Here is a 23,283-nt window from a genome sequence, read left to right as displayed (position 1 = left end):
AATAATTGTATATATAATTATACAATTATTTATACATAAATAACCATTGTTTTATTTACAACTTAAAGAAAAATCTGTTTTTTTGTTAGGTATGCACAGTATGCAAGCAGAATTATCCAGATTACAAAATACACTTTCCAAAATTAAAAGTACAGTACTGCATTTTGCAATTATGATACATGTTTAATATGTTTTCTTCATATTATACAGTTGGAATACATTTGGAAAATATGCAGAGACATGGAACTAATTTGTGTGTAATAGGCCATTCTGTGAACCTGCTTGATTTAAAGTTGGATTAAAACTGCCTCTAAAAACAGATTTCATTTCTTCCATAAAATGCAAGGGTTCTGTGTGACGTTTGAGTCATATGTGCCATGTGTGTGTCATAATAGGTTTCTGTGGTCATTGATTTTTCCCTCTGAGGACATTGTTTGCTAGCTCATTACACTGCCAGTGTATTTGTAGTGACTGGAAACAACAGGAAGCTTCCAAGAAGGTGTCTGAAATGTGTGATCAAGGGGCAGAAATGTGTGATCAAGCACAGCTACGGCATGTAGTCTTTCTTAGATGTTTTGACCGTCTAGGTTTTTTAGTTGCTCTGACATTGTTGTCAAATCTCTCAGCATTATATTTTCTCTGTAATCTCAAGACAAGTAAAAGAAAAGTGTTATGAGAAAGCAAAGCATTCTGTGGAAATATGTTGCTTTCAACATGAGCTTATTTATCTTCACAATAAAGGTAACTATATTATTCTAAATGCTGTTTGACATACATTCAGTACAGTAACTTAGCGAGACTGACAGCCATACTTATAATTTTTGAGATTTCCTATAAGGCTTGTTCACACCAACAACGTTAATTATAATGATAACTATAACTAAAACTAAGTTTCAATAATCATTCTAATTCTATAAGAACAGCTATAACGATAATGACACAGAGAATCTTTTTTTATAGCTGATGAATGATAAAAAACATTGACAATCAGATTCCACCTGACTTTTTAAAGAGCTTGAACACTTAAAGCATTCAAGCCTTCCAAAAGCTCTTGGCCTGTAACCAATGAGGAAAATGTACATTGATTAAATACTGTCAGTCGTTGGGACTGCAGCGTTCTGTTCTCTGCTGTACAGCCTGCCTGAGTCTTCCTTATAGAGCATATTGAGCTCTAGCTCAGCGGGTTTCTTGTCACTGCTCAATACACTCAGACACACTTTTCATTTTCCTCAATACAACCCATTATGTGATCTTTATGGCCTTAAAGGTCAATGGAGCGGCTTCCTGCTGTCGTGACAGATCGTGGTGCCAAAAATATCACTGTTAGATCAGTTCAGAGCAGCCTAGTCCATACGCAATTCAGTTGCCATTGTTTCACACTCAAAAACATTTTAGTGTTTCAGCAAAAGACAAGGGAGCTTTTTAAACATTTTCACTGACGAAATGAACACATACTATTTCATGTGAAAGCCCTTTTTACTGGAACAAACTCCACCAACAGGAATTACAGTAAATTATCTTGCAAAACTTGTACATTCGCAGCATGCACAAATTCTTAACTATTTCTTGTAAAATAACTTTTTACAGGAACAAACTCCACCAACAGGAATTACAGTAAAGTATCTTGCAATACTTGTTTATTCGCAGCATGCACATATTCTTAATTATTTCATGTACTGGAACAAACTCCACCAACAGGAATTACGTTAAAGTTTCTTCAAAAAATTGTTTAGTCACAGCAAACCTGCTGTTATTTGTGTAGCAAACATTTAGCAACAACAGAAAAGTTGCCACTACTGGAAAATAGTAGTTTGGCTCTTGTCACATTTTTTTGCTAGGAGTTAACTGTTGGAATTAACTACAAAACAAATCTACTTCCTTCAAAAATACATTCCAAGACAACTGCTTTCATACTTTTATTTTCACATTCAAATGGACAGACTTCATCGAGATTCATCGAGATTCATCATATCACGTGCATATCTAACCAATAAAAACAAGACTTGTCCATTCTTTTACAATCTGTTCTGCTCCATCTAACTGTATTTTAAATGCAAGGAAGTTTTGTGTTAGAACCCCTTAAGAAATATGTTTGAATGCTGTACAGTGGATCCAAAAACAAAATGATTATACATGGTTTCAATAAAACCAGCTAGTTAGTCGAATTTGAAAATGTACATTTGACATCCACCTACTAAAGCAGTCACATGGGAAAAAAAAGATAAAGCACTAAATAAAGCACTTTAACAAACACAGAAGCATCACATAACAAACCTATCGCTACATTTGCCCTATAGACTTCCACTCTAAGTGTTTTACTGTAAATGGCATTTTTGTTTTTACAAACAGGGTCAAAATATTTTTTTTGTGGTAATCAACGCATGTTACAGATTCCTCATAGAGCTAAAGTTGTATTTACCCCACAATAATCTTTTGAATTTATAAAAAATTAGCCTTTTACTCAAGGTTTGCCTTTTATCATTTAAAGGGTGACCTCCTGTTTGAAGCGGGCAGCTTGCAAGGAAGAGCAAAGCAGCACAGTAATGTGTCATCCAGTGCAGTATAAATCTCCCATCAAGCCTGGGGAGCAGTAGACCAACAGAGGTTCACCAACGCAATGAGTCACATAGCAACCAGAATTTACCGCTTCGACGGGCTGCTGGAAACCCAGCGAGCGTTTGAGAAGAGGCCAATCACACAGTCCGCCTGGGCAGGTCATCATCAGCTGCTTCAGAGAAAACAATGTTTGTTCTACAGAACAAATAAACAGCTCCTGTCCCTTATTGCAGCTATACAGACAATAATCACACACAGACACCTAAATACAAGCACAAGGACAGGGGAAAGCACAGAAATCTGAAGAATATAATTCCAACATTACAGAAGCACCTGGATCTACTTCCAGATTGCCCTCAAGCAACTTTTTCAATTCTACTCACATATTATTCTGCATGCTTTAATACATTTTGCTACTGATAAAGTCCAGCAGCAGCCACTTCTGGACTGAATGCAAGCCTATACTTCCGGTTCTGACCTTTGAGAGAGACCTTGCTTCTATAAACAGTAAGCAGATTATTTTTCATACAGTCCTAAGAAGTGTGATTTCTCCCATTATTGTCTGGGGACAATTAGCGGGCGATGTCATGGCAAATCTACTAAAGCCATTAACCGCCCATCAAAAGTGTCTGTAAAGTTCAAGAAACTCTTTGCTTAATACTGTATACTGTACTTCACCCAAAAATGAAAATTAAGTAATAACCTCATGTCGCTCCAAAACGTCTTTTTTTTTTCTATCATAAATGTGGTCCACACGAATATTGCAAGTCTTCTGGAATCATATGATAACAGGTCGAAATGTAAATTATTCACAGAAAATCCTTATACAAAATCTGTGATGCTGTCATACGTGGCTGCAGTAACAACGAGGAATGACTCAAATGGAAATTATCTAGAATAATCCAAAAAAGTAGAAGCTCAAGGGAAACCAAAACCGCATAACTTATGTACGTTTACACAACAACGATGTACTAAAAACGGAAACGTTTTTTTTCTTTGCACAGATGGCAACAAAACTATCCCCATTCACACGGATCCACGAAAATGACTAAAAATGCTGTATTTATGCATGCCAAGTAGTTGGCGATGTCACTTTGTAAAGAAAGACATACACATTCTTTTACAGAGCACTCGCGCCAAAAAATGCATGCCTATCCTATTTATTTTTACAGTTTACTGCACTTCCATATTCTTCTCGTTATTTCCCTATAGAAGTCTCACACATTCACAGATAACACCTTACCTTTGCATTGAAAAATAAGGTGGATAGACTAAACACGTACTAAACATGTATACGCCTTGCACTTTGAAACCCGTTTTCAAAAGTTTGCATTTTCAGGCCACCAAAACGCTGTTGTCGTATTAAATGAATGGCCAAAACTCATAAAAATGGTGTTGTGTAAACAGCCCCTTAGATTCTTAGAGACACGGAACACAGAACTAAGTAAACTGAGGGCTTAAGTACACAGAGATTGTTAACGTAATCTGGGTGACTCAATTAATGACTATGGTAACAGACAAGGCAAGAAGAAACTGGTAAACAGAGAACAATGAGAACTGAACCAAAACTCAGAAACTAACTAAACAGCTCCTTAACCCTGACAGCTTTCATGAGAGCTCATGAGAGAAGTAGCAATGATTTGTGAAAGAATCATTCTTATGAGTCAGGTCTTTCAGTGAATCGGTTAAAACTAGTCCGTTGTGTATTTCCGATAAATGGTAACTCGCTTCTTAACTACCATAGTAGGATGCAACATTGGAGAATTTGCTGTTTGTGAATGTTCATTGGAACTGTGGTTTCATGAAACAAAGATAAAAATCACAATCATAGTTTATTAACAATGCTTTCAGGAAATGCACTGCTGAAAGATTCATGATTAGCTCATCAAAAAAACCCTATTGTATGGCTTCAGAAGACATAAAGTACCAAGTCATATGGACCTCTTTTAAGCTTCCTTTTTGAAGCTTAAAAGCTCCAGGCCTCATTTATTGTATAGTTGCATTCCAAATGAGATCAATACATTATTCAAAATGTATTCCATTTATGCCCCACAAAAGCAAGAAAGTCATATGTTTGGAACAACATATGGGTAAGTAAATAAATTATTCCTTTAAGGCCACTGTACACCTCTCAAGCTCCCAGGTTCAAACAAATACAAATACATGAATAAATATGTAAAGCTACAAAGCAAAATTAGGATGGACTGGATAAAATCAATTCATCTCAAGGGATCAAACACATCTCCTGGCTGGAAACCATGTAAATTACACACCCACACTCTCAGATTCTCAAGCATTTGCACAGACACACACACACATAATTCTGAACCACCTGCAGCTTGTGCTGTTGTGATTATTTAAAGGATTTGCTTTTACCAAATATTAAAATTATGTCATTCCAAACCATTGTTTTTTTTTGCAAAATTAGTTTAGAAAACATTAGAAGAATGTCCAAATGAGCTTGAGCGTGTCATTCCCATTCATTTTAAACAAACAACAAGTGAACCCACCATGGCCTCTCTGATGTGAAGTTATTCCCTGAATAAATTTAGCATAAAATTAAGGATGCATTTTTAATCGAGGTGATCTAAGGATACTAGCTTATGGAGTAGAAATGTTGAGAAATCCACCTCAAGAGAGACTAGACTCAGCTGGGTCTACAGCTGCTCTTTTGACCCTTCAGATCGGTTACAGAGTAAATGAGACCCCCAACACTTACACCTGAGCAAGAGCTTATTAAAAAGTTCCCTAACAAGCATCTTCTAACGAAGTTGGACATGAGAATCATAAATTGGCAGGCTGAATCTTGGATCATCTTAGTAACATAGGTTTAAATAGAATATCATTCTGTAAGAACAGTACTGGCTAAATAAATGTGGTGTTTTAGGATGGAACAGTCCTGCCTAAATGTGAAACTATTCAAAAGAGAAACTCCGAAAATGGAAATATTCCAGGTTCAGTACATGTTAAGCATTTACCACATACATTCAATGTGTAAAAACAAACATACTGCACTGGGATATAGATAGTTTTGTCCAAAGTACTTTGATGCTTTGAAGTTAAATCCTGTGAAAAGCAGGTTTCTATTTACATGTTTTTGAAGTGTTGTGGATTGTAGCCAATCACAAACATTTATGTTGAGCATGTGAACACAATGGCCAATCAGAGGTTATTTAGAATCCAGTTTTGTTTCTGCTATGCTAATGTTTTAACATGTTATTTACTTATAATTATTATAAGCATTAATAACTAACTCATTTCATTTATTTTGTATTTATTAAAATTTATTTTTACACAGTTAAATACATAGTTAAAATGTACACTTCACAGGATTCATTTGTTAAAATTAGTGGACTACATTAGTTAACATAAACTAGCAATAAAAAAATACTTCAAAATCATTTAATAGTCTTAGTTAAAGGTGCAATATGTAGGAATTATGCAGTACAATATCCAAAAACCACTAGGCCAGTGTTATATATTTTGTTCAATTGAGTACTTACAATATCCCAAATGTTTGCAACTATTTGTAAATCGTGAGAAAACTGCAATTTTAATCAAGTCTCCGGGACGTGTGAGGAGTCGCCTGTCAATTGCGTCATACCCGCGTTACCCTCAGTTTCTGGCTTTATTTTGTAGAAACCATGGAAACACGCTTTAATATTTACATTTTTTAACAGACAAGGGAACACCTTGTTTTGATATATTTATAGACAGAAAACTAATTATTGTTATATAGCTCAACACATTTAGTCTTATTGTTTAAATCTACTTTTCTTGATTTTTTGCGAGTTCCATGCTTTTACCATGCCTCGGAGTAAAGCTTTATTTTTAGTAACAGTAACATAGCATTTACATAGCATAGCATAACATTTTCTCCAATATACAATATGTTTTAAAATTAATTGCATGCCATTTATCAACACAAGCCATCCAGCATTTAATATGATATTCTAATATTGATCTATCTTACTGCAGTGTGCAACAAGTGTCTCACAGCAGCCGCAGAGCGAATGCACAGAGTAACATCATTTTCAACACACTCAAATGTATCTAATATGATAAACAGAGCTATATTACCTCATACTCATGACCGGAAAAGCAGAAGCGGCGCCGACGACTGCGGTATAATAAAAGTTCCGTGGCTCGTGAGGCATGTGTTGCGCAATCGCTCCATCGGCCTTGTTCAGCACCTACAACACTCGGCCCTTCTCTGCTTCATTACTACATTACTACAGTAACGTTAATATTCACATCCATGAACATGACTTCTTCCCGAGTCCTATCCCAATTCTTTTACACCGGCTGTTGAGGTGAAGACCACATGTCCCAAGATTCCGCGCTCAAACTTGGTGTCATCAAGCTACGCCTTTGCTTTGAATGGGCCTCTAGCGACCTCTAGCGGACATAAAATATTACATATTGCACCTTTAATGTCAGTTTCAACATTTAACAATACATAATTAAAATCAAAATGTGTATCTGTTAATATTATTTAATGGACCTGAGCAAAGAATAAAATTGTCATTACATTGATGGTTGTTAGCTTTTTAATTGTATTATCCAAAGGTACATCAGCTGGCAAACCATTAGGCAGTAAAGGCTTAGGAATCTATTTAAAGGGAATGATTGTGGTGTGGAGTTTTGTCAAACCATGACAGCGATAGCAAATAGTTGTGCTAAATCAAAGACGGCGCCTTCCACGGAGACATTTAGTGTATGTGCACTATTTTATCCGTGAAAACTGTAGTCCCCTGGCTACCATGTCAGAAACTGCAATTCTAAAAAAAAAAAATTAAATTCAAATTCTATACACTGATGTCTATGGAAGCTGCAATAATAACCCTCAATTATATAATTTGACGAAGTGTTTTTATTCATATCAGATACACATTGTGTATGAAACAATAATGTTTATTCTACTTCTCCCAGTTCACCGGCCACATACTTTTATGTATTTTTTTATGCGTCGTAAATCCGACAGCTCTGAATTGCGGCGCAAACTCATCACGCGACAAAATACATTCACTTCCACATATTTTACAATCGGAATATATCATAAAATTCATGATATACTTAACAAGTTTGTGAATATTTTGAATAAAAAAGGAAAAATTATATAAACGTATATAATATAGATTTAGTTTGCAATTTGAATTATTTTTATTTAAGATCCCATGAGTCCTGATAAATGCAATTTCTACTTCTGAATTGCTTCTTTTATAAAGACCACCGCTTTCTAACATAACACAGTGAAGCAGCCCCTGCACTGATATCAACCAATTCAGCATCACCACCATGGACAGCACCTGGTAACATCGCACTTAAGAAGATATACCTCCTAAGGTATAGTTCGGGGAACACGCCTAGAAAAGGTATATCTACGTTAATACAACGTTATACAACAATAACAACGTTATCGGAAAATCCAGCCCAGTTACGTTTGACATTTAAAAGATTCAGTCATGTTGAAGCTGAAGTAATTACTTTGATAAGATATCAGTTTTACATTTTTTGCCAAAAGCCATATCTACAGATCAGAATATTATAAGGGCCAGTATAACACCATATCAACACCCTAGCAACCACGTAGAGTACACTAGCAAATGCATAACAATGCTGTAAAAAGCTGAAAATCCTAGCAACATTCTGTCAGCCATCCAAAACATGCAGACAAGCAACACTTTACTATTGAATTACTACTATTCTTCTGCATGGACAAGACCTGTCTGAATTACTTGACATCACATAACACACATTAAGTCACATTAGGTCAAATTAATAACACACATTAGGTCAAATATTGAAACTGAAGAGCTGTGAATTAAACAGGAAAAAAATAACACAGGAATTGTGTCAAGCAAAGCTGTTTACAAATCATTTGAATCAGGGGATTCATATCTATCTGTGACAGCCCAGCCCATCTTTGATAGAGCCGTAAACAGTGGAAAATGCAAGTTTATGTGTTCTGGAGCGGAACTTTTCAACTGAATTACATTGTGTTACTGGTTAGTCAATACGAGAGGAAAGAGCTTCTAATACTGACTCAGGCTGAGTTTCCTAAAGCACTAAGCAGAACATTAGTAGCACATAATATTCAATCTCTAAGGCATGTTTCCCCAAAGCATAATTATCTATGAGAGTAAAAATATCTGAACTTGCATTTACAGTTGTTCAGAAACAGCAAAGCCGTCATTGACAGAATATTTGAGAATATTGTTCACAGAAGGAATCTGTGCATGCCATGTGATTTTACATTATAGACCAGGGGTCTTCAACAGGGGGTCTGTGGTTTATAGCTTGGATATAAACACTGATGTCTACAGTAGCAATCAAACTTGATGATTCAAATAAAAATTATATAAATTATATTGTTAAACCACTGGTTAGGGTTAAAAATGCATTCGATTATTGTAATTGAATCATTCACTCAAGAGATTCATTCAAAAATGCAGATTCATCGGGCAATGAAACTGTGATGTCTTTATGAATGAGTCATTGAATCATTCATTCAAGCAGATTTTTTTTCTCCAAATATTTCATTCAAATAAATTAAACATTTTTAAATAGACTGCAGCAATTATCATTTTATCAGAGCCTCTAAGTAATTACATGTTATTTTGTTTAGTTGTCTATTAAGAATCTTGGGAGAATTGTGATCTCTGTTTGAAACAAAAAAATTTTGATTCTCAATTTATCCAGAATCGTGCAGCTCTAATATACACTCATATATATTAACCTAAAACATGTCTGTTATCTGTTACCCACGGTTCCTGAAAACACTGCAATTAAATAATTTCTAAAAAAAAAAATCTTTTTAAAACTTAAGACTAAAACTTTAAGACTATATTTAACTTGCATAAACCAGTCAGTTTGGATATTCTCTTGCCATTCACCAATTTGTATGTGATTACAGTGGCCTAACACCCTCATGAGCTTCTAGTTCAGATAATTACACAGCCAAGAAACCACTCACGTTGAAAATTGAACTCTGGTCACTGTGAAACTAATTAAGAGCTAAAAAAAACCAAGCTAACTTCCTCAACATGTATACTTCACCATACCTGTGGGCCTTGAAATATCCATAACACTAGACACTAAATGTAATATGCATCTAATTTTGCATTTTATTTCACAGGGTTTAATGTGATCTTATGAATATAGACATTCTCCTCTATCTGCTCATCTGCAATGATAACCATGGTGACAGTGGTAAAGTGGCCCTACAGTACAGGAATGTACCTGATCGTAACCATGGCACCACTTCTGTTCCCTTCCCACCCGGTGCAGTGTTGCAAAAGAGCTTCTAGATTGTGTGCACCTATGTGTGTGTGTGTGTGTGTGTGTGTGTGTGTGCGTGTGTGTGTGTGTATTCCCTGTTGCACAAGCCTGCCCAAGGGGACACAGAGCATAGTAATTCACCGTCAACATCTCCTCACAATGGCTGAGCGGACAGCTCCTGCCCACTCGCATTTGTTTACGTGGGGGAAGCCAGATGCATCACAAACTTATACACATAAATTATTCATTTGAACAATCTCTAAATGCACATCAATAAATAATTTTCCCAAACATTTTTTTCTGTGTTATTAAAGCCATAATTTCCCAGCTAAACAAAAGGGTGTTGAGAAATATGAGATAATCATTCTCCAAATGGCTCGCTTCTGGTGGGAGAGTGAGTTCAAAAGGTAAAACACCAGTAATCCTGATGATACAGTATATTAATAAAAATATGAATCATAACAGTATTTTTAAAGATGTCAAGTGGGTGTAGATAAGGAATGTGTCAAGGAGTGTTTGTAGTGTAAAGTAGGAAAGAATTAAATTGACTAAATATATCTTAATCTAAAAATTCCAAAATGTTTTTGGAAGCACTGTGTGTAACAATAGTAATTGATTATTTTAATATAAAAACAACAGAAATCAACAGGAAGCCCCTATTCGTCATACAACAACAAGTGTGTGGGACCATATGAGAACGGTTCAATAAACATAATAAACCAAATGATCACTAAACGTTTAAGGATAGAAACATCAGTAGTTCAGTATAAAAAATAGAAGTCAATAGATACGATAGACCTCATCATGAGATAAAAACAAACGACGTGCGACTGTTATCGGTTTGCCGTATGACTAGACCCACACACAAAAACAGATCATAATCATTATAAAGTCCACCTTTAAATCATATTACAAAACAATTTATTTAACTTCTGAAGTTATAAACCCATCTCAGAAAAGTACCATATAGTTTTGCCAAAGCAAATCAAAACTTATGTTAGGCATTTGACTTACAGCTGGTAGAAGAAGCGGTGTGGATAGTGTTTGTTATGGTGCGAAAGAAAGTGACAGCTCGAAAAACTCTGAGATTTTAAGTACAGTGAAAATATATTTCTTCTCTTATGATATCCACATATACACCACGTTTACACACTTACGCAATAAATTTAGGAGATAACCTGGTTTTGTGCCAACATTTCATGCGTAATTGTGTCGTCTCCAAATGTTGCATTAAAACATGACGGCTAACTTAATGTCAATAAATGGCAGTTGTGCGTAAAGGTGTGAGCGGTACGTAAACGTTCCTCACCTGCACGAGACTGTAATCTCAACTTTTGTAGCAGGAATAGTGGCGTTGAGCGGGTCAAAATCTCCTGTCGTCGCCATATTCAGGAAGCCGCAACTGCTCATACTGTTCATGATGAGGTTTCCTTTATTTAACCCCTTTAGACGGAAGAGTGTGGAGACTCACGCCTCTTTACGCTAGTGAATTCATGGGTCTCGAAAGAATGCTAGGAGGAAAGCAGAGCTTCCGTCAGTCCATAACAGAGACGGCGTCCCTTCTGCTCGCCATGAGAGAGTGTGAGTGTGTTAGAGATTGTGTGTGGTGCTGCATGGGCGAAGGAATGGTGCCACACTTGGAGAATTCTTTGCTGTGAATTCATGTGAGACTCAAAACAGATTTAACACTGACAATGCCGTGACAGATGCAGCAACAACAGTTCCATTAATACCATTCTTCTTCTTCTTCTTCTTCTTCTTCTTCTTCTTCTTCTTCTTCTTCTTAATAATAATAATAATAATGTTATAGAATACAATAAAAAATATAGACATTAAATAATGCAGTGGGCCTATTTATTAAATTAAATATTGTTGTATAATTTAAGTATTATTTTACATGTGGCATATAATATAAATACCATATTTAAATAATATAATAATAATAACAATAGTAATAATAATGAAATATAATATAATAATAATTATTATTATTAATTATAATAAAATAATCAATGTTTTAGTAATTACTACACATTTGTCTGTGAATATGTTAATATTGATTATGTTATAATAATGTTAAAAGCAGTATTTTGTTGTAGACAGTAATAACACAATACATGTTTATATGTGTGTAATTATGGCTGACTATTACTTAAACTGTTAAAAATTTATTTCTAATGTACATATAAAGTGTACATTTATTAAGCTATGGGAATACAAATTTAATGTTCATCTTATAATCAGTTCATTCTTTCCATAATGTTCTTTCCAATACTAAAGTGGTACACATTGTATTGAGCATTGAGGAAGTTGTTCCAACAAAATTATAACTCCAACAGTTTAATAAAAGTCTTCTGAAACAACACAAACACTTCAAATTTTTCAAATGTATATATTTTCAACAAAAACTTCTTGCATCCTTTCAGACTCAATGCAGGAATACAGATGAGTTTATTATGTTGCGTTGTTCTCGGATGAGGCATGTTGAATTCACTCTCTTTACAGCTGCTTTGAATATAACCAGTTATTACACATGGGTAGTCATGACGAGTGGTGTGTTGAATTTATGAGGAAATGGCAATGCTGTCTCTAGTGACTGGTGGAAAAACTCATATTTCAGGAATCAACAACAGTTATTATTGACTTTTGCCATCAGGTCTGGATTAGCAGTACATTCATGCTAAATGGAAAACAACTGGCCATCGATTAAAATCATACAGGGACAGCGTTGGATGACTCAACAGATATCTAACAAATACATATGAAATAAGTTTTATTTTAATAATAGTGAATGTTGTTGCTGTTAGAGTCTTTATATGAATGGCAGAATTGAATGGATAACATATAAGTGGCTCTTTTGTTGAAATACAAATGAAGCATTAAATATTCAAGATGAAAAAAAGATCTTTTGTATGAGGTTTCATACTCTAAAACATATGTGCTATGTGCCACAGTTTGCTATAGAAGTGTGAAGTTCTATTGCTATAGAAGTTATTTTAGGAAACCTGTTAGTCATCACGTATTGTCTGTGTTCTGGTTCTTTGTGTTGAGCCCCTATGTCACTGGTTGCTATGGTTAATTAATCAGTCCCACCTGTGCCTTGTTTTACCACTCATTATTTTTTGTATTTATGTTACCATGAGTGGGTCGGTACTTTGTCTGTTCTCATTGTTTATGATGTTTTTTTGTGTGTTTGTTTGTTTTGTTTTTGCTCCTGTCTGTATTCCTGAGTGCCTCAGACTTGTATTTGTATCATTAAAATACAATTTGCACTTTGATCCTAGCCTTAAAGGGTTAGTTCACCCAAAAATGAAAATTCTGCCATTAATAACTCACCCTCATGTCGTTCCAAATCCATAAGACCTTCGTTTATCTTCAGAACACAAATGAAGATATTTTTAATGAAATTTGAGAGCTTTCTAACCCCCCATAGACAGAAACAATTACCACTTTCAAGGCCCAAAAAGGTAATAAAGACATTGTTAAAACAGTCAGTGTGACTACAGTGGTTCAACCTTAATTTTATGAAGCGAATGAGAAAAATTTTTGTACGCAAAAAGTAAGTTTTGTTCACGTGAGCACCATGACGCATGCGTGTGGTTCTGACACAGGAGCCGGACAGTACTGAGCCGGAGTTCTGAAATAGAACCCGGAAATGCTGCACTGTGTTTACAATGTGAACAGTGTAAGAGACTGAAGTACTTTTTAGTATTTTTTTTTTTTTTTTTTTTTTGCAGGAAATGAAAAACCCAAGGTGGAAATGGAAAACCTGGAGCAGAAGTAAGCAAAGAAGTAAGCGAACCTTTGCTTTCCCCACTCCACTCTCATAAACTTCATACGCAATACATACTCTGGCAGTAGATGATTTCGGACTTGGTCAGTATACTTTGGCCATGATAAAAATTGTATAGGCCAATCAGCCAGCCATTTTTTTGTTATCTTAATGTCACTTGTTTACAAAAAAAAAAAAAAAACATAAATAAAAAATATTAGAACTCCTCATCTCAGCAGGCCATTTTCATTATCTCTCCATCCGTACTCCTGGCTTCATCAGGAATAGCCTTTAAATCAATCAGCATGTCTCACCAGGAAGAACAAAGACCTTTGATTTATTACAACACTCTCATCAAGCGATAAATCATGGTATTTATTCAGAGAATGTATGCATATGGTTTTTATATTGAGTTTCTGAATTTGCAACTGCTACAGTTGTTCAAACTGTATCCTTTCGTAATGTTTCCAGTAAGAAGCAGATGAATGACTGACATTACAGCAGAGTACGGTAGGATGACGTGAGGGTGTTTGTGCTTGAGCTGAGAGATTCCTTACAGCTGAGTGAATTCCCTCTTATTCTAAATTTAGATGTGTGCCTTGTGAGATGGAGACAGCTGCTGGGCGCTGAGGTGCTGCATGTAAGAGAAGGACTTGCACCATGTCCGTGCAGCAAGTCGGCTACGGCATTATAACAGTTACAGTATTTCCCGTCCTCTAATAGAGTGCTGCAGGAATGAATCCAAATACCAAAGGGTTTTTTGGTTAAATGCCTGAAATCTACTCTGAAATTTGTTTTGGGTAACAGGCAACATGTGTTGCAGAAGTGTAAGTAAGGCAAATAAGGCAAAATAAAGAAAGGGTATAAAATGCCACAGCGACAGCGTTTACTCTGTTCCCCATTAGCACAAAATATACTGTAATGTGTCAAACAAACAGACAGGTTCAGCTAAATCTGTTACTTAGACAAGGTTTCATTAGTTCACAAACAGAATGAGCGCCTCTTCATGTCAGGTTATTTCAAACTTCATCATGAAACTAATGAGAACATATTTGTAGGATAATTATTTCAGAGTGCTGGATCTGTGGTTTTATATTTTAATCAGAGCCATACTTACATCTAATTTGTAAAAGCATCTGTAGCTTCTTTTAATCATTTGAATTAACACTGTCAGGTACAGACGCACGGATTTCTAAACATGAATTGGTAACAACTATCAAATTAAAATTTGCATGAGTAACCCCTCAGACTTGGGATCAAAGGTCATTTTAAAGGTATAAGGTGCCTGGCTCAAATGCACAATACACTCGTGTTTTTTAAGTTTAAAAAAAACGTTGGTTTTGTTTAATAATCTATTTTATGCATTGATCAATATTCAAATGGCAGATTCTTTTATTAAGCAGACTTTTCCGTCACCAAGGATGATTTTAAAGGGAAGAAAAGTTAAGCAATCATTATAGTTTTGAAGGGTATGCATAGTAGTTTATTGTATTACTTTAACTACATTTTCTTAATCTTTAAGAGTGTTAAAATGTTACATTTTGTCAGATTTTGATTATTTTGGGCTCCTCCCCAGAGGAGAGCTACTTTTTAACTTTCTCTCTATAATAAATTTATGAAAGATGTTATTGTACTTTGCACCTTTCTAAGTAATAATATTAAAACTTTATAATAATCTTTATAGTCTTCAATATTGCTGTGATTATCATCACACCAAGCATGTATATGAAATTTAATAAAATATATTGTTAAATAAATTTAAAAAAATTATTGAAATAACTAAAACATACTTTACTTATTTTTACTTTTTTATGTACTGAGTTTTAAAGTAAGAAATATTTTTTCAGAAACTCTCAAAACAACCAAATCCAAGGCATATCCTACCTTTTGACTACCAAAAAAAATCTATTTCAGTACCATCACACACAATATCAAAAATCAAAATCCACAAGGCCATGATCAGATCTTTATTTCTGGACATATGATATATATTTTAATATAAATTAAACATGATTTCAATGAGTTTTATTTTTAGAGTTTTAAATAGTCAGAAGTCCCCTGAATGTCAGGGGCATCCATATAAATATACATAAACATGCCAGTTCACGGTGCATTGTGTGTGCACTGCCCCCTAGTGATGGTACTCTGAAATTGCAGCCATTGCTCTACTGTACAGCATGTACATTCGTTCAAGCTCATTCTATAGACCTTATTCACAGCAGCGGCATTTTTGATGAAAGCGAGGCTGTGAGGTTTAGACATATTTCTCTTGAGTGGGTTGTACTGTTATTTAATGTGTTTTTGAATTGTTATGTTGACGAAACACTGTCATTCCAAGAAATTAAAGTAGACAAAAAACTCCAGAAAAAAATGAGCTGTGGAAAATAAGCAATCTAGGAAATTTATTCAGCGGAAGCATTTGAAAACATGGCACATCTATCCCTCACAACCTCGCTTTCACACCTGTCATGGAGCTGCTCTGAATAAGGTCTGACTGAAAAATTGCAGAGACACCTGTGGAATTTTGACAGATGTAGTTTATTTCACTCATCATCTGACATTGATAATAACTACAGTACACCAGGGGAAAGATTTTTGTACAGCGTACTAAAAGGTTTCAACCAGAAATGAAAAAGAAACAGTTCAGGCTTTAGAAAAAGGTAAAACAGACAGAGATAGCGGTGCAAATATCATCGTACCATTCCAGTGCAGTTAAGGCTACTGTATGGTTGCATTGAGATTGGTAATGTGTTGTAGTTACATGGAAGATTCTAACAAAAAGAGTCTAACTTTGGTCAACAAACATTGGAAAGAGCTGACATCAATATTAATGAATAATTTAAAAGCATCGGTTCAGTCCAGTCAACATGACGTTCACAAACACATGTGCTTCTTAAACGCACTGCTCCTATGGCAGTCTGTGATGCCCAAAGCCCAGCTTTAGGAATGTGCCACATGAACAAACACTTATTGACCTACAATATCCCCCATTATGGTCGGCAACAGCTAAACAGGGCACTTCAACACTGTAGATGAGGAAAATATACAGCAGTTACAACAGGAAGCTCTCCACTGAATCACTGCCAAACGGGAAGGGAAGCAGAGTTTCAGGAAAGAAGTGTCACATTGGTAGAGGAAATTCTTGCAGCCAAAACCTTCACAGTGACCTTCTGTTCTCATCAGAGTTGCTTTGACTGAGTCAGTGAAGTCCGTCCTCTAAAGATCCTTTCACTTGCCAGAACTTCACTGTCCGGTCACTGTGGGGAAAAAAACAAAACAAAACAATGCAGATTAACAATCTAAGCAGTTTAACTGCTGCCTATAATTCAGTTTAGCAAATATTTTTCTATTTAACATGTGAGTGGTAACTGCCAAAAGCTGCCACAATGCTAGGATTGTTGTGGGTAGTTGCTGGGGTGTTGCTATACGGTTGTAAATGTGCATTTGCCTGGGTGTTCTGGTGGTTTTTAGCACATTGTTATGTATTTGCCTGGGTGGTTACCAAAGTGCTGCTATGCAGTTGCAAAAGAGTTCATAGTGGTTGCCAAGGTGTTGCTAGGCAGTTACTAGCGTGATCTGGTGGTTTTTAAGCACACTTGTTATTTGCCTGGGCAGTCACCAAGGTGTTGCTAAGAGGCTGAAAACAATGTTATGTATTTGCCTGGGCTGTCACCAAAGTGTTGCTATGCAGTTGTTGGGGTGTTCTAGTCATTTTTAGCACATTACTCAGCTAACGCACAATGTACCGTAATTTAATGTTACTTAATTTTTAGTAATTTCATGACTTACTAGTTGACAACGTAACGACAACATTGAATGCCCGAATTGCATTACAATTAAATTACCACATCACAATGTCCTAAGGTTATAAGAAAACCAAGAATGTTCTGGTTCCATAAAATATTTGTAATACTTTGGGAATTTCATCATATATTAACTATTGCATGTCTGGACATACAATAAAAAATACCAGCTGATTACCTGCATAAATACTAACTGTAGTAATTATTAACTGACAATGTTAATCATGTGTGATTTGTAGATGGTTCCCAAGGCATTGCTATGAGATTACATGAGTGGTATTTAGCATGTTGCTTTGTTGTTAGGGTGTTCTTATTCCAAACACAACTAATAGCACATCTCTCCTTGCCCACTGCATGATTTGAGGTAGCACAAATGGTACACAACAAGTTATGTGCTTTTAATACTAAATACAGCATCTAAAACTGTAAGCTCTGATTATCTGTATTTTTATATGTTTGTGTTGGTGTTTAAATGCCTGTCACTCACTCTGAGGCGGTAAAGAGCTGATTGCTGTTTGTGCAGATGTCATTGACAGAGCTGTCATGACCCCTTATTTCTCCCAGAGCTCTGAGCGTGTCTGTGTGCCAGAATTTGAGCAGTCCGCCCTTGCAGCCGCTCATAACAGCACAGGAGCCAGGGACCACCGCCAGAGAGCTCAGCAGATCAGAATGAGCCCATTCTACCTGCTACAACAAAACATACAAACAAATTAATTATATCAGGATGAATGAAGGTTGGTTGTGAGGGTTTTACTACAGTCAGTGTCTTTATGTGTGATAGTTAAGAGTCATTTATGGATTTATTTTTTAGGTATAAACAAAAGTCAACTCTGTTCCAAATCCTAGTGAACTGACTCGCTATCCTGAGGACCTGAAACCTGCTACTGAGATGAATGGAAATGTTAACAAATAGCTTTTTCCAAATGTTATAGACTTCCTTGATTCGAATAGAGTTTAGCATTAGCATACTGCTAAGCTACAGACTTTTTGTATATTTACAATACATAATTTTCATCTCAATTCCATAATCTTGAATGGCATTTTTCACTAAGCTCAAAGATAGACTTGTTCTCAAAGAATACATGCAATGCTGCAAGAACAAAATCTTTTAAGTAGGCACCACAATTTTGCTGCATACTAAATGAAACAGCTTTAGCTTTGGGAATGATGCCTAAAATGCTGCTTAGGTAGGCAGCTCAATAGATTCTGGAACACAGCCAGTGTGTTTACTGTCAATCAGCAAAGTTGTCTTTTCTTGCATCAGGTACTTACCCCTTGTATCTGTTTGCTGGCTAGGTCCCATTTTTTAATGCAGGAGTCTCTGGCAGCAGTAAAAAGTGAATCACCCTGTACGGCCAGAGCCTCCAGCCCATCCTTATGGGCTGGGTCAAAATGATGTGCGGCACTGATGCTGCCCTGAGCGCCTTCCACCACTTCAAACATCTGAACACAAGAAAATAAAAGCCTTAGAGACAAGATAACAAGACCAAAGAGCATCTTCCTGGATTTGTTTCTGGTTGCACTTGAGGTTATAATAATGTTTTTGTTCAAGCAACCATAACTTAGCTGCAACAGCTTGTGTAATTGTGCATGAGCTGTGACCAAAAGGTGAAAATTATCATATGGAAATCAGCATATGCCCTCATAGGGGATCTTATGTTAGTTTACAGAGAAGTGTGTTAGAATGTCTGAACGTACCTTCACGGTGTGATCTTTTGAGCCTGTTATGACCACATCTTGACCCTTCCCCATCTGGTCTACCGCAAGACACATTACCGGCCCCAGATGTCCTGTCAGTTTCCCAGTAGATACAAATCTGTAGAAGACAACAGAATAATGTGTAAATGGAGACTTTTTCTGAACACTATTGTAAATGTTACTTACAGAGGAAAAACTTGTATCTGATACTACCAAACTATCAAATAGTTGAAACACAACAAAATGCAGAAACATGCACCTTGTTACCTCGAGGGTGCTTGACAACTGAAAACAATATATATGTTCTGCTCAAAATATCAAAAATGTTTGATATCCTCCGACTGGATGGATTCGCAGTCTGAAGCTAAAAATAGGAGTCAGTGCCCATCATACACTGATCAGTCACAACATTAAAACCACTGACAGGTGAAGTGAATAACATTGATTATATTGATACAATGACACCTGTCAAGGGGTGGGATATACTGTATTAGGCAGCAAGTGAACCGTCAGCTCTGACACCTTTCTATCATGAGCAGCATTACGTTTTTCTGAAATTTGAGCTACAGTAGCTATTCTGTGTGATCTGACCACGTGCATCAGTGAGCCTTGGGTGCCCATGATCCTGACGCCGGTTAACCAATTGTCCTTCCTTGCACCACTTTTGGTAGGGAAGAGTCACAGATCTTTTTACTTGACCATTTTTCTGGCTTCCAACAAATTAAATTCAAGAACACAGTGCATCGCAGTTTGCTGTGTATGGGGCTGCAAAGCCGCAGACAGGTCAGATTGCCCATGATGACTCCTCTCTACCACCAAAAGCACCTACAATAGAGACAGAGCGACATGCGTTTGGAGGGTTTTTTAGCTTGTTTGCTGTACACCAGGTCACATAGCAGCTTTTAGACATTGTTCTGTTTTTTTGCTATAAGCCAGAAATGACGAGGAGGCAGCCTCATGCTATACAAAGTCAATGGAGACGGCTGGATTGTTTTCCGCTCCGGTGTGGGCGTGGCCTAAATGCGCTCTGTCTCTATGGGCATGTGAGCGTCAGAACTGGACCATGGAACAATGGAAGAAGGATGCCTGGTCTGATGAATCATGTTTTTTTTATTTTAGCAGCAGGATACACTATGGGAAGAAGGCATGCCGGTGGAGACAGTGTTATGCTCTGGGTAATGTTCTGCTGGGAAACCTTGGGTCCTGGCATTCATGTGGATGTTACTTTGACAATGGTGTTCCCTGACGGCAGTGGCCTCTTGCAGCAGGATAATTCACCCTACTACAATGCTAAAATTGTTAGTTGGTTGTAGGAATGGTTTCAAGATTATGACAATAAATTCAAAGTATTGCCTTGGCCTTCAATTTCCCCAAATCTCAATCCGATTGAGCAATTATGGGATGTGCTGGACCAACAAATCTAATCCATGGAGGCCCCACCAGGCAACTTGCAGGACTTAAGGGATCTGCTACTAATGTCTAAATCCATGCCTTGATGCATCAGAGCTGTTTTGGCAACATGAAGAGGATCTACACAATATTAGGCAGGTGGTTTTAATGTTGTTAATGTTGTGGCTGATCAGTGTATACTACGCGATTTTCAATAAAGTTTGTCACTTCTGCCAAAAATCTGCAGACTAGCCATGACATTTGGCAACTAGTGTTGACTGCTCCTTTTACTGGCACCTTGCTGAGAACCGTTTGGTCCAATGGTGTAAAAGTGCTAATATTTACCCAAATACATCAAGGTACAGTAAGTGCTTCTAGCTTCAGAAGCTCAATTTTATGACTCAGTGCATTCCAAATGTGGCAGAACACAATTCATAATGCTCATTTTGCAATGCACTTGTATCAGTCCCAATATTGTTTTGGTGATGCACTCCCAAAGGGGGCACTATTGTGTACATTGTGAACTATTGTGGGGTTTCTCTTTCAGGTCAAGTAGTATCACAAATATTAAAGAGCATGTTTCTGTTAGTTAGTTACTTCGCATGTTAGATGGTTAGCAGATTAGTTATCAGGAGTGCAATTCCTGTACAACAACAGAACTGTGATACACTGGAAAAATTAACTAGACATGACTGTTTCCCAAAACTGCAGTCAACTATTGCCATGGTGGAGTTTGAAGAGAATCTAGTTAGTTTATATTAACTAAGTACCATGAAATCAAATAGTTATTTTACATGTACATTTTTATTTTAAGAAATATATTTGTAAATTTGAAGTTAACTCTGCCTGTGTGCATTTCTTAATAGAATAACTTCTAGACACTTGGTCAATACCTTCTCAAGTCCCACATCCTGACCGTGTTGCCTGAAGCAGCATAAAGGAATGTGCCGGAAGGATTGAGGGCAATCTGATTGATCTGATTTTCTCCTGGTGGAATGGCAACAGAGCTACCCCCACATGTGTCACCTTGGGACACTTGTCCAGAAGAACTAAAGGAGAAAGAGAGCTAAGAATGAGCAACCACATGTAAAATATTTAGAAGCTTTAGAGAACAGTGGCTTTTGATATATTAAACAGTATCAGAATGACTCACGTGAGTGTGCGGATGCATTTGGCAGAGTCACGGATGTCCCATACTTTGACATAAGCAGTAGAAACGGTAAAGACCAGGCTGGAACAGTATCGGACTGACACTACACTGCTGGGATGATCTCCAAGAGACATGATTTCCTGACCTGTTACCAGGTTCCACACCTTACATGTGCGATCTGAGATCGAAAAAAAAGAAGAAGAAAAAAAAAAAAAAGAGGCATGGGTGTGGATAGAACACAGTGTTTATTTATCATTTTTGTAGGGCAGGGGTGTCCACTCCTGCTGCTGGAGGGCCACTGTCTTGCAGAGTTCAGCTCCCACCCCTTTTAAAACACACTTGAACCAGTTAATCAAAGTCTTACTAGGCATACTAGAAAATTTCATGCAGGTGTGTTGAGGCAAGTTGGAGCTAAATTCTGCAGGACAGTGGCCCTCCAGGACCGAGTTTGGACACTCCTGTTGTAGGGGGTATATAAATGCTTAAAAAGTACAAATGCTGCTAGCGCATTGCAAGTTTTCAGTGCAAAAACAGCTGAAATGTTCAACCAGCACACTCTTTTCAATGTAGAGTTACAGAGTTCTACAGAAATTATGTTTACTGTGGTTTAATTAACCCTCGACCCTCTCAATTAATGTAGCTAGAAGTGATGGATTGAATGTATAACCTGTTTTTTAAGTTAGCTAATAACATAATTTAATTAAAGTTATGCCCATGCATTTAGTCATCTGTTAATCAACCATGTAAAGATAATATATAGTCAAATGGTCATTATCGCATAATAAATGACCAGCTGAGTGTACACGAGGTGATATTTAGTGAAGAGTTAACTAAATGTTCCTTTGTAATTTTACTGTAGTAAAGACCAGTTCATAAGGCTATGATTTTTACATAAAAATAATAAAGATCACTGTCTGACCCTTTGAGCCGGTGAAGAGCAGATCATCAGTTGAGTCCACACACAGCAGAGGTTTAGTATGACCCTCGGCCACGTGCACACACTGCAGTTTGGCTGCTCGACTGGAGCGGGCCGCTTGAGCTGGGCTTACCACACCTCTGGACCAAAAAACACACAATAATAATGCATGAATCTCTCAATCAAATCAAACAAATAAAATACACTGGCTGTGTTCCAAACCGTAGAGAGTAGCTTAGCTATACAGCACTTTTAGGCATCATAGGTTGTTATAAAGGTGCGGTCACAAATACCATTGTTATGCAAATGTTCATGGCAAAATCCATTTATTTCAATAGGAATCCACAGGACTGTAAATTTCACATGAGGGTGAAAGATGTTCAACAGGTGTAGTGATATACTGTATGAAGGCAGGCTACCAACTTTTGAGTTCAGCTTGAAGTGATTTCGATACCTATTCATTTGGATATACATGTATATAGTACATGTTAATCAGCTGGTACATTATTATTAAAAGTTAATTAATTATGGATTTGTATACAATTGCATATAAGGCCATTTTATTATAATGTTATGATAATAAATGTTTATGGTATTAGAGTAGCTATACAGTTTATGGACAATAAATGGCTTTTATGTAATGCTACCTGACACACGGTTTACAAGCTGTTTTATCTATGGTTGAAACACTGAGCGATTATGAGAGACAGTAAGTTGT

At 36.6% G+C, this 23,283-nt stretch overlaps 2 protein-coding genes across 5 annotated transcripts in view; both read right to left on the bottom strand.

Annotated features, from left to right (window-relative positions):
- The window catches only part of LOC125246000 (copine-8), a 175,217-nt gene extending 163,761 nt beyond the window's left edge, over positions 1-11,456 (bottom strand). The window contains exon 1 of one of the 2 annotated variants that reach the window (XM_048156832.1): positions 11,147-11,456. In XM_048156832.1, the coding sequence (XP_048012789.1) occupies positions 11,147-11,256 (110 nt within the window). In that variant the 5' untranslated portion in view covers positions 11,257-11,456. The remainder of the gene's footprint in view (positions 1-11,146) is intronic. The other variant, XM_048156830.1, reaches the window with a different exon arrangement.
- A 4,672-nt stretch (positions 11,457-16,128) lies between these two features.
- LOC125244739 (kinesin-like protein KIF21A) overlaps positions 16,129-23,283 on the bottom strand; it is a 65,234-nt gene continuing 58,079 nt past the window's right edge. For all 3 annotated transcript variants that reach the window (XM_048154955.1, XM_048154956.1, XM_048154957.1), the window contains 7 exons: positions 22,569-22,705; positions 21,653-21,827; positions 21,393-21,548; positions 19,111-19,228; positions 18,685-18,855; positions 17,900-18,099; positions 16,129-16,866 (listed from right to left, as the gene is read on the bottom strand). In XM_048154955.1, the coding sequence (XP_048010912.1) occupies positions 16,809-16,866; positions 17,900-18,099; positions 18,685-18,855; positions 19,111-19,228; positions 21,393-21,548; positions 21,653-21,827; positions 22,569-22,705 (1,015 nt within the window). In that variant the 3' untranslated portion in view covers positions 16,129-16,808. The remainder of the gene's footprint in view (positions 16,867-17,899; positions 18,100-18,684; positions 18,856-19,110; positions 19,229-21,392; positions 21,549-21,652; positions 21,828-22,568; positions 22,706-23,283) is intronic.

The sequence above is a fragment of the Megalobrama amblycephala genome, linkage group LG14, assembly GCF_018812025.1.
Source record: "Megalobrama amblycephala isolate DHTTF-2021 linkage group LG14, ASM1881202v1, whole genome shotgun sequence".
Taxonomy (NCBI): Eukaryota; Metazoa; Chordata; class Actinopteri; order Cypriniformes; family Xenocyprididae; genus Megalobrama; species Megalobrama amblycephala.
This window is presented reverse-complemented; position numbering and strand designations above follow the sequence as displayed.